Here is a 12,161-nt window from a genome sequence, read left to right as displayed (position 1 = left end):
GTGAGTAGAAACTTACATTGTTTTCGTAAGAAACATGAATCTTTTTCACATAGAGAAAGAAATTCTGCCCACGATATCTTCCGGCGTTCGATCTACGTCCGTTCAGCCTCCAAAATCCATCGTCCATGTATATCTTTTTAAGCAAACTAGTCTTAATAGTAACTCAAAAGCAAGTAACTCCGTACGCGAAGCTCTTTTCGGACATAACGTCATATCGTATCTAGACTGCTTTGTATCTGGAATGCTACGATTACGATACATTATAACCGGCAAATGACGGAGAATCAAATTGTCGTAGTCGAGATTCATGGGAAGATCGAAGCACTTCGGTCGCGACTAGCCACGCGGGTGTTACAGTACGAGTGTGTTTCACGAACAGGAGGCTTATTCAATCACACGGCAGACCTGGTCTTCCCGTCGACCGGCGACAAAGTGACGATACGCAGCAATTACCTCGGACTGGACGTCTTCGGTCAGCTGAAGATGGAAGCGAACATCAAAGGTACGGTGCCGTACTTAGATCCGGACACCATGGTGGACTACAGTGATTACGACGAGCTGTATACTCGGGCCCAACCGGGAGTGATCCGCACGCAGAGCGAGCGTACTTGTAAACTTTCGCATAACGGAAACGAGCGGGAGATCGCCTACACGCAGGAACAGATAATTACGTATCAGGAGTGCCCATACGCGATTTTCGATCCTGAGGACGACACGACCAGGCTCAAGTTTTCCAGGGGCCTCACCAGCTACGAGGCGCCTGAGGGTATCGTTCGGTTCGCCGTCAACACGAAAATAACGCCTCTCGAGGAAGAGGACCCTTGCATTCAAGGACAAGAGACCTGTGGTATTCATAGTTCCTGCGTAGTCGAAGGAGACAGTTTCAAATGCGTGTGCCACACGGGGTGGGTGACAATCTCGTCTTTCGCGTGAAATTTTTGTGGGCATGCATTGTCGCGGAAGTTCAAAATGCGATATATGCAACCGAGATTTAAAAGTGAGACAATTCCCTGAAAAGTCACTGTACCTTAAAAAATATTGCAGACTGTAAAAAATTGGCCGGTAATAAATTATCGTTGCCCAGTAATTTTATTATTCGTATGAATAACAAAATTATTACTGGTCACTGCGATAATTTATCACTGGCCAATCTATTACAGCCAGTAATATTTTTCTACAAGGCTATCGGAATTCGAACACCAAGATAATCTGCCAAGGTACAATTTTACCGAAATGTTGGAATTGTATTTACCCGTTTGAATACTACAAATGAGTAGACATTAAGACACCTGTGCGTACAGTTTCCTGATAATAATCTTTCCTCGAAACAAATGTGTATTTCGGGAAAATTGTATTTCGGAATTTTGTTTGAGTATTCGGTTTTCGACGTTATGACTTTCTAGGAAGTCGTACACTGCAGAAAGAGAGAGAGAGAGAGAGAGAGAGAGAAAGAGAGAGAGAGAGAGAGAGAGAGAGAGAGAGAGAGAGAGAGAGAGAGAGTTCCCGAATTTTGCGATTTTGGTTTTTCAGGATACAATACATGTCTACCAAAATTTTATCGCGAGAGGAATCTCACATACATATCAAAAAGGATCCTCTTTTGAAATATTCTCGGGAATAAACAAAATTAATAATTAAATTAATAATTAAATTAATAATTCAATTAATAAACAAAATAATTTTAATACATATATTCTCCAATCTCAACATCGATCTATTAGTTTATCGTTCTTCGGATGAGTGATAGTATTTTTAAATTATTGCGTTTTTCATATTGTTTAATATGTGATAAGGTATCAGTATCTGTACGACATGGACGGCAGCGCGGTTTGCGTGGACGTGAACGAATGTACAGCCGGTAACCACATGTGCTCTCCGAACGCTCAATGCATCAATCAAGAAGGCAGCCATCTGTGTCACTGCAGACACGGATTTACCGGAGACGGCAGAGTTTGCGAAAGTAAGAGCTTATTATATTGCTTTCGTAATAAATCACCATGGATGTATCAGTTACCACACTTTGGTAACATCTCACAAGGTTGATCAAGTTCTTGCTGCTGATAATGACGAGAATAATTTTAACACCTTATAATATCCTTGGAGAGATCTGTGAGATGTGGATAAAAGTTTTAAATTATCAGATTCTACACTTTTCACAATACCATAGTATCAAAAATTCAAAGATATATAAAAATGTTAAAGAATATAAAACATGTCCTTGTTAAATGTTTAATCTTAATTGATCTGTTGTATTTATCGGGTCCAATTCTATTAATGTATTCTCACCGCAGGGTTGCCGTCTTGCGAAGACACACGCTGCGGAGCTTATGAGCGATGTACAATGATCGATGGTGCGCCTACGTGTACTTGCATGTCTGGTTTCGAGAAAACAGATCAGGGTTGTTCTTCCGTTCAGCATGGTAAGTTGCTCTCGGGGAATATCTCTCGAGAAAGGTATCTTATCGCGATAATATTGCTGATAAGCGCGACGACTGCACTTTTGCAGTGACCTGTAACGAGGAGGATAACTGCTCACCGTACGCGTTCTGCAGTTTCGAGAAGGATAGAAAGAACCACGTGTGCATCTGTATGCCCGGCTACGTAGGTGAGTGAAGCCACTGACAAGGTAATGCTAAGGACTGTCAGCCCTGGGTAAATTTTCGTATTGGCAACGGGGCCTCGACGGGCCTGGCGGTAATTCAAGAATTTTGACAGTACCGACTATTTCAGCTATACCGAAGATAACACGACATTTGCATTTCTGCCTTGTTTCTATGCCTTATAGAAAGAATTCAGTTTTCGACTCTGAAGCAGAGAGAAAGGCGAGAGGTAGTCTCTGAGGGTTTATAATTATCATACATGTAAACTTCAAATGTTTCAGCTTGTTAACTCCGGTTTTATTTTTCAATTAATTTTACTCGGAGGACAATTTCCTCCGAGGTAGAAATACAACATTTTCCGGCATAAGCCGTACGTTGAATACTTAATTATTATGTTGCCGGAGGATAATTGATCTCCCTCCCCGGCAGTAAGCATAGAATAAATACTATATATGTATATGTGCAAGTAACAAAATTAGTGCCTATAAGAGACGACTACCTCCAGGCCCTTCAGGGCCCTTTTGCCAATACGAAAGTTTGGCTATGCTAATTGTCGGCATTTACAAAAATGCTCGTCGACGTTGATACTTTCCGATATCTTTTTCTTATTGTTCCATATTTGTTACTATTTATGCTTATTTCGAGCTACAGCTTCATATTCCAGCCACGATATTCCTAAGAAGGCATTAACGCTCAGCGAGATTTCTCTGGTACTCTAAAAAAGCCAACCGTTTTTATTAGTGTCTCGTCGATGATGTCGTCGAAGGTCTAGTGCGAGAGAATTATTTTGCCGGTTGATGATAATTATTTATTCATTAATGATACGTCTAAAAATTTTACATGATAGTTAAGAGCACGCGTACATTGAAAAATCATCATATTAAAATCATAATATTTTATTTTGTCATTATACATTATTTGTATATACCTACAGTCGATTATTTTACACGCGAGGCGTATTATGATTGATCAATCTCTTGTTGAGTAATCAAGAGGAGAACATATAGAATATATAGTATATAATTTATAAAAAATTGTCACTTTTTGTATTTTTTTGTCTCTTACAGATCCAATCATGAATGTCTTAAACATAAATATGATAGCCCATTTTTGCAAGCTCGGCACGCTGCGCGGTGGCTGCGCGTTGCATATTTTTCACAGGTTCTCAGAGTCGTCTGACTCAGACGAAAATTTGACAGAGAGAAAATTTTCAGAAAATTTTCTCGTTGTTTCATAAAAGTCTGAAAATGTATGAAATTGGACACAAGAGTTATAACGCGCATTCACGCCACTTGTCACGCGACATGGCGGTAAATTACCATCGTTTCAATCGCGATACTGCAATTCGTAAAGTGTTTTTGCCCGTTATATATATGTAATTATTTACAGGCGATGGGTATACGTGTTACGCCGAGTCCGATGTCACTACTACGGACGCACCGCCGCAACCGCAGTGCGTACTCGATATGTGTTGGTGTCCGGACGGCTGGTATTTCCACAACAATGCGTGCGTGAGACGAGAAGAGGGATACCCCTCGACAACTGACTACGACGAACGAGATTGTAAGTTACACGAGAAACAATTCCGCGACTGACTTGTCGCAAAGGATCAACCATCTTTTGCGTAGCTTCCGTCGAGAGCAAACACGTTGCATTTCTCTGAGGAATATCGATGTGATTAGAATATACATAGGCATTCGCACGAAGCATATGTAGCATGGATTATCGCGGGAATTATCGCTAAGCATCGGTGCTTAGATAAACGAATTGATCAAACATTAAAGCTTCAGCCGAGAATTCAGCCGAGATGCGTTTGTCTCTAAGAGATTTTCAAACCGAGTTTTGTGTCTCTAAGAGATTGACGAATATCGGGAAAGCGTCGCGAAACGTTGCAAACTGCATTTCTCACGATACGCTCCTATTCTTATCGGATAATTGAAAATAATCGAAAACGCTCGCGGTCTTGCATGGAACTGAAACGCATGAGTGGCATGCGAAAATAATGTTTTTGCAACACAGGCAAAGTCGGCAGGAACGTGACGAGATGTGTCGACAGCATTCCCGTTTACCGAAACTCGAATATAATCGCGCGAGTTCCCGAGCGGATATATCCATTTTTTTCAGCTGCTAGCGAGGGAAAGTAGTTTGTCTTGTAAATAAGTGTAGCCGAAGTTTCGCCATCCTTCAAGTCCTTAAACTCGCTTTCGAGAACTTTCGATGCGCAAGCTTTAGCGAATAGCGTGACGGAAGATTGCTTCGAGAAATTGGGAGATGCGCTATCAGCAACGCATGCAATTTTCAAGAAGGATCGTCGTCGCACGCGATGTAATTAGCTAGCGCACTCTAATTCCATTAGACGCCTGTATATTCCCGATACCCACGTTGCGAGTTTCATGCAAACACATTCTGCGTTTCGTATTCTTCCCTTCTGACGAGAGGGAACATGAAACGATTCGATTTCGAGACGAATGCTTACCTAGCCCGCGAGATGTTATCGATATTCACGAGATTCGATACTTGGGAACGCGATATCAAAACAGGTTCCAATATCCTGATAATTGTGATAGTCTAAGTATGCGTCAACTTTAATACATTTTCCGAGCCATATTTTCTCTCGAAACTTTCATCTCGCGCGACGCGTCGCGCGGTATCGATCGCTTACGAAGACGCGAGTATGAAGACGTGAGTATAGGAATGACTCGACACCCCCGTCGACTCTCTTCCTTTTGCTAATCGCAAATTCATAATCAACCGCTCGTTCTTCGTTCGTTATCGTTCTATTATCCGATCATGCAGGATCTCGTCGCCTGCGTTACATTTCTTTCCCCCTCCTCTCATTTCCACTTCGGATCGACTACCGAAATAGCCAATCGCCACCATCGCCGCTTGCCGTGCAATGTATCATAATCGCACACTTGTGTCCCAGTATCATGCAACGTGATGAACAGGTGTCACCCATACGCCCAGTGCATTTACATGACGAATACCGGCGAGTACGAGTGCCGTTGCAGTCAGGGCTACGAGGGCGACGGTTACATGGAATGCACCAAGACAGGTACGTCTGAGACGCATCCTGCATCCTTGCTCAACACAGTTCAACACGACGAGTTCAACGCAACGCAGGGTATTGGAGAACGCCGATTAATCTGCCGCTTTGTTCTGCGGCGACGCACGAAAATGCCATCGTGTGTACTCGTGCACTGAATTTCCCGTGAATTTCAGAGAATCTATTATACAAATCACGCTCACCCAAAAAAAAGTAATTTCAGAACAAGTGGAATCATTTAAATTCTAGAGGATTTTATTCTTATATATGGTCTCAAGAGGACTCCCCTAAGGTTAAGAAACAAATATTATAAACACATTATTCTTAAAATTAGAGAGATTATGTGTCATATGTATAATGCAAATCTTATTGATTTTAATATAAATTTCCGCTCATACACAGATTATTTAATCTTTTTCCAAGAGGATTATTATTTATTCTTACTGTACTTTATTCTTACTGGTTATATCAGTTAATTTGACAAAATTGCTACATATAATGTATAGCGAAAAGTAATATATATAATAGATGTACTTCTGGCTCCAGTTTCACAATAAGCAGGCACGAATGAAATAAGATCGTTATAACAAATAAATTTCCAATTAGTTTTGTTATGGACTTCATAGCTACAAAAACGTTCATCGTAACCAATTGTATGAAACATAGTTAAAAGAAAGAATATGTTATTCAATAGATTATAAACTGTATTTGACCAAATATGAGTAAATTATCTTCGTTATATGTTAGAGCAATACGCGTACCTTTTTTAAAAAAATGTTCCAAATATTCTGATCCATGAGTGTATGGTTATTTTTTCATTCATGTCTGAAGAACATGACTAGACAAAAAAAGCCGACATTCAAATCAACATATTCCTCTTCATATAAGAGGAAAATTAATTATAATTAATTATATAAGAGGAAATCCTTTTGAAATAAGAGAAAAACAATTAGAATAACATCTAATAAATTTCAGATGAATGGTTCACTTTAATCGTTTTATCTAAAGAGGAATCCTTTTCCTGTAAAAGGCTTCGTTCAGAATATGAGACTATGAGAAAGATCACTTTACGAATAAAAATACTTTTTTTTGGGTGTCTTTTTGCACGTTTTAATCCGCGAATACTTGATACTACAAATTGTTCGCTTCTCGAGAAACTAGTGGCACTTTCTCTTTAATATCCCCCCAACTTCGACAGTTGCGTTTTCCCAAGGACGAGATCTAGAGCTCCCCAAAGGCGCGAAGGTACGTTAATATGTCAGTACAACGCTTTTTCTTGTTCTTCTTCTTCTTCTTCGAACAGAGGTGTCCTGTTTTGAGGTGGACCACTGCGACCCCAACGCGTCCTGTCAGTCCGACGAGCCGGTGCCAAAGTGCGTGTGCAATCCAGGATACCAAGGCGACGGGACATTGTGCCAACCCATCGGTGCTTTCATCATCTTTATTTTTTTTTCCCTTCTCTCGCCCTTTGAACTTCTGTTTCGCTCATTCCACGCTATTGCACATCTTGCACGGAGCACTTCGAAATGTCAACGCGATTTCTTTTTTTCAAGCGGCTGCCCCTATCGCGCATATATATCGCCCCCTTTGCATTTCGCATTATCATATAAATCGAGAAACCTCGTCACAAATTTAAAACTTTCGATTCGACCGATAATGATTTCAAGCAATTATTACGAATATATTACGAATATATTACGAGGACTATTACGTAGACTATTAGAGAATCGCATGACCTGTTTCTGCCTCCCTCCCTCCCTCCCTCCCTCTCTCTCTCTCTCTCTCTCTCTCTCTCTCTCTCTCTCTCTCTCTCTCTGCCTCTCTCTTTTGTCGAGTTGTAAATGAATCGACTAGAGACAAGTCGACTCACAGTCCGGGGGGCGGGCGTTTCATTCATATTCCAGATGAGTGCACCGAGGATTCGGACTGCAGGAAGAACGAGCGATGCACCTTACATCCCAGCAGCTCGCGCTACGAGTGCACCTGCAAGCCCAAATACACTCAGGTTGGCGATGAGTGCGTGCTGACCGACTGTTCGATAAATCCTTCGGAATGCCACGAGAACGCGCAGTGTACACCCGTAGGCGACGACAAATACAAGTGTGTTTGCCTGAGCGGCTACCACGGTGACGGTATCGGCCAGTGCGTGCAGGACCACATCGGATGTAACGTTGTGAATAACTGCGGCCGCAACGCAGTCTGCGCGTACGACAATCAGTCGCACGCGAATTACGTGTGCATGTGCCAGCCGGTGCGTATAGATGAGAGTGCCGTACGAGTGATCGTACGGAGCGACGGTCGAATGCACGCCGCTACTTAGTTCCTCGTCGTGCAATGTTACGAACAACAGATGAAACGCACCGGTCAATCGGAGTTAAATTAAATCGAATCAGCCAGGGATTGGGACTGGGATAAAATGAAACTGAATTATTCCGATATCGCGATGAAATCGAGTTCAACTACAAATTGCACGGCGGCGGCACGGCCGCGTGCGTGTTACAGTGATCTGCCATTTGTTAAAAAGAAAAATATATATCGGACTTTTTTTCAATACAGAGCGGCAATTAGTAGCCCGGGTGGAAATATTCGTCCGAGAGCGGACGCGAATTTGAATTAGAGAAAGAAAATATTCCGAAAGAAGAAAATATTTCAGCTCGATATCGAATGAATCGTCGCTTTTGCGCGGCGCGCGAAACGCGAGAATTAGCGTGATCTTTCTCGTCTTCAGGGTTACTACGGCGACGGTTTCACGTGCTACCCGCAGTTCTCGTGCATGGACGACCCCAGCCTCTGTTCGCCGGATGCAACGTGCGTGTCGGTCGGCGAAAACATATTCGCTTGCGTTTGCAACGACGGTTACACCGGCGACGGTGCCAACTGCAAGCGCCGGCCGAAGCACGAAGCTAACTTCTTGCTGGTGAATCAAGGAATGGCCACGCACCGGATACCGTTCATACCTACACAACAGAATCCAGGATATCCGATCTACATAGCTTACACGCAAATGGCGATCGCCCTGGATATCGATTGCTTCGACGGGAAAGCTTACTCCAGTGATATTACCGGTAATCGCTCGTTCGTGCTAGTCTAGCTGCTTCGAACTTATCAATATCTGATGTTGCCTCGACACTTAAGAAACGACCAATTTTCGCCGAATAACGAAGCCCCAAGCTCCGACTCCGACTCCGCGCGATCTATCGCGCGATGAATAACTCTATAAATCAAGCGACAAGCGTTTTGATTTTAATCGCGATATCGATCGGCCGTTAATACCCGCCTTGCCGGGGCACGTTGCCAAAGCAATTAGCAGCTGAAAACGGGACGATCTATAAGTTGATCTCGCAATCTATCTCGCAGGTAACAGAATAGTCCAGCTATCTTATAACGGATCGATATCGGAGACATTCATCCCGAAAGTTAGCAGTCCCGAGGGACTGTCGGTCGATTGGGTCTCGAGGAACATCTTCTGGACCGATTCCGGCAAGACGACCGTCGAGGTTGCTAGTCTCCTGACAAAGAAACGCAAAGTACTCGTTTCCGATGGACTGGTCAATCCGAGGGGAATAGCTGTTCATCCATATCGGGGGTAAGGATGGCTTACGGCGGCGGAGGAAATCTATTTGCAAAACTTTTCAGTTTCGCGTGCTTCGAGAATCTCCTCCATCTAGTATCAATCATCATCTCTCTCTCTCTCTCTCTCTCTCTCTCTCTCTCTCTCTCTCTCTCTCTCTCTCCCCCTCCCCCTCTCTCTTTCCACCCTCTCCCTCCCCCCTCTCTCTTTCTCTCTCTCGCGTGCATTATCTGCGCGAGTAAAATAGAAGTGGCACATTTCTCTCGCGATTCCGATCGCCATTTATTTTGCTCTATATATATATAGCAGAGAGAGAGAGAGAGAGAGAGAGAGAGAGAGAGAGACCCCTGCAGCTTTCTACTTGCATTTCCCTCCGTCTCTATTCGTATTTCTCGATTAATCTGAAGCCAATAACGCTGCTATTTATTGCCATTTCGCTATCGCGATATTATCGGATCGTAATCACATTACGTCATCAAATCATTCAAGTGAGAGCGATCTTACAGAATTATTGAGACTTTCGTGAGAGAGGGAGATTATTGATATTATCGTTCCAGTAAAATATTCTGGTCTGACTGGAATCGCGCTTCCCCCAAACTGGAATGGGCCAACGAAGACGGTACGGACCGAGCAATCTTCCTTCAGGGTGATTACGTTAAGCTGCCAAATTCATTAAGTATCGATTGGTCAACGGATGAGCTTTGCTGGGCCGACGCCGGGACGTTCACGATAAGTAAATATAGATTTTAATCACGTGGGCGCTCGTTTGAAATAGCGTTCATTAATCTTAAGGGGAAAATGCCCGACGGCGCGGTACGACGTTTCGTCATGTCTCCGTGAAGCTACAGTCTCTCTTACAACAAGTGATCTCTTGTTCTCAGGTTGCGTCGAAATAGACAGCAAGGAAGTCAGCGTCGTCGCTAATGAGCTCACTTATCCATTCGGCTTGGCGATCTCTCAAAATTATTATTACTGGACCGATTGGAAAACGTAAGTCGTTCAAATATTCACGGGAGCGCGAAAGTGTTTGCCTTATTCTCCGCTTCTTCGCATTGCAGGCACAAGATCGAAGTTTGCATGAAGAGTACTGGCGAAAAACGGACACCGCTGTCCGTTCCGCCCGGCGGAAGTGGGAAATTGTACGGCATCGTGGTCGTTCCCGAATCATGCCCAAGCGGTAAGTTTCACATTTCCGTAGAAATACTTGATTGTTGCTGATAAGTTTGCAGGCATTTTCACGAAACATTCAAAAGTGACACTTTTACAGCGATACATGACTATATAAATTATTCAATAACGTGTCACGACCGTTGCTCCCGATGATAGAAAGTTCTCGTACAAAATGAAAAATAAACAAAATGAAAATAAAGCGATGGCTGACTACAACAGGCACCGGCCTGTGATTTGTTAGTAAAAATACCTACGAGCTCATCTACCTACGAGCAACCCGTACACCCTTCTCGGGGCGCACTTTGAAGTCGATCCCTTCAAACACCGAGCTTAAAGCTAACGAGACATATCGCAACTCCCTCCCTCTCGCACGTCTCTCTTCAAAGAGGGAGAGAACAAACCGTCCTCGTTACTTTCTTTACTTCCAGAAATGAAAATTCAATATGGCGGAGAACTCTCGGTAAATATTTACGAGCGCCCGTTTGTTCCAGCGACCAACGTTTGTCAGTACGACAACGGAAGGTGCAGCAAGGATCAACTCTGCTTGCCGGATGGCCAGGCCGGCAGGACGTGTGTTTGCGCGGACGACGCGACGGGTCCTTGCACCGACTCCCGTTACCAGTAGATCCGTCCGCGATCTCGCACGGAAAGAGAAACGACGCAAAGTGCCGTCTCACGTTCGATATCTCACACGATAGCGGATAAGAAAACGTCTCGCATTGGCGCGCGCGCTCGCGTCGAGCGGGGATCACAAGTAACCACTATAGACCAAGTGTAAATTATAATAACATTACTCTTAACGTAAATAACACTGATCATCGACATTCTCTCGAGTAACGTCTACTTTTATATCTACGTGCCGCGACGCGAAACAAGTTGTACCGCGATCCCGCAGTGCGATCGCGCTTTATTTAATAAAAATACGGAAGGAAATAGCGTGGCCTCTCGCCGATAACACACACACGCCCTCCACACACGCAACTGGATCGCTTGATTCCGCTTCTCACTGTTGCCGGAGTCTTCTTCGATTTCACGCGTGTCTGATTACTCGCCTACTTAAATGCGCGCACAAAGAGCGGACGAATCCAGAGACTCCGTCGATAAAAGTGTTCCGCAGCGATCGTAATATCACCGCGAGCGGGGCTCGAATAGCAGCGATAAACAAAATCCACGGGAGTTCCATGTAACTAGAAACACTCCATTTCCTACATACAGCTTCTCGCGGGATCTCCAACAGCCGTCCTTCCTTCCATCGAGCATTTTCCGCGAATTAATCGCGCGAATTAATCGCGCTGTTATTCAGCCGCGATGAATGTCAGTCAGTTAAGTAGAAATAGTCCGCTCGAGGATCACGAAGAGCGCATATCGCGCGCGCTCTCTCTCTCTCTCTCTCTCTCTCTCTCTCTCTCTCTCTCTGACACCTCCAGCGCGACCCGTTGAATATTCCCATGCAAAACACTTTCTTTGAGGACGCGGTATTTAGTCGGCCGGGAGGAAAGCCGAAAGGCGATACGGCGAAAATGGAATGAGAAGACGACGCGAGAGAGATGAGACGGTGACCTCAAAAATCGACAAATCCTGTGCTCTCCAACGGATCCGCTCAGAACGACAAGAGTCTCTGGGAAATGCGTCCCGAGAGATCTTCCTTCTGATCGCTCCATAATAATGGCAGAATTCTGAAAATGGAAGGAAAACCTTTTAACGAGCGAGCTTTTAACGAGGATCTTTTTTAACGCACGTCGGCAAATTATATATATTTTCGTTCTTTTTTCTT

The 12,161-nt window shown here is 43.8% G+C and overlaps 1 protein-coding gene across 2 annotated transcripts in view; it reads left to right on the top strand.

Moving 5' to 3' along the window:
* The window catches only part of Ndg (Nidogen), a 29,001-nt gene extending 17,678 nt beyond the window's left edge, over positions 1 to 11,323 (top strand). Inside the window, exons 7-20 of one of the 2 annotated variants that reach the window (XM_011140075.3) lie at positions 380 to 905; positions 1,794 to 1,960; positions 2,292 to 2,420; positions 2,507 to 2,605; positions 3,990 to 4,163; positions 5,527 to 5,655; positions 6,950 to 7,072; positions 7,551 to 7,897; positions 8,375 to 8,711; positions 9,004 to 9,232; positions 9,775 to 9,950; positions 10,099 to 10,207; positions 10,276 to 10,394; positions 10,879 to 11,323. In XM_011140075.3, the coding sequence (XP_011138377.1) occupies positions 380 to 905; positions 1,794 to 1,960; positions 2,292 to 2,420; positions 2,507 to 2,605; positions 3,990 to 4,163; positions 5,527 to 5,655; positions 6,950 to 7,072; positions 7,551 to 7,897; positions 8,375 to 8,711; positions 9,004 to 9,232; positions 9,775 to 9,950; positions 10,099 to 10,207; positions 10,276 to 10,394; positions 10,879 to 11,012 (2,798 nt within the window). In that variant the 3' untranslated portion in view covers positions 11,013 to 11,323. The remainder of the gene's footprint in view (positions 1 to 379; positions 906 to 1,793; positions 1,961 to 2,291; positions 2,421 to 2,506; positions 2,606 to 3,989; positions 4,164 to 5,526; positions 5,656 to 6,949; positions 7,073 to 7,550; positions 7,898 to 8,374; positions 8,712 to 9,003; positions 9,233 to 9,774; positions 9,951 to 10,098; positions 10,208 to 10,275; positions 10,395 to 10,878) is intronic. The other variant, XM_011140077.3, reaches the window with a different exon arrangement.
* Positions 11,324 to 12,161: the final 838 nt, after the last annotated feature.

The sequence above is a fragment of the Harpegnathos saltator genome, unplaced genomic scaffold (assembly GCF_003227715.2).
Source record: "Harpegnathos saltator strain DR-91 unplaced genomic scaffold, Hsal_v8.6 scaffold639, whole genome shotgun sequence".
Classification (NCBI taxonomy): Eukaryota; Metazoa; Arthropoda; class Insecta; order Hymenoptera; family Formicidae; genus Harpegnathos; species Harpegnathos saltator.
Note: the sequence above shows the minus strand (reverse complement) of the source record. Positions and strands in the feature narration are given on the sequence as shown.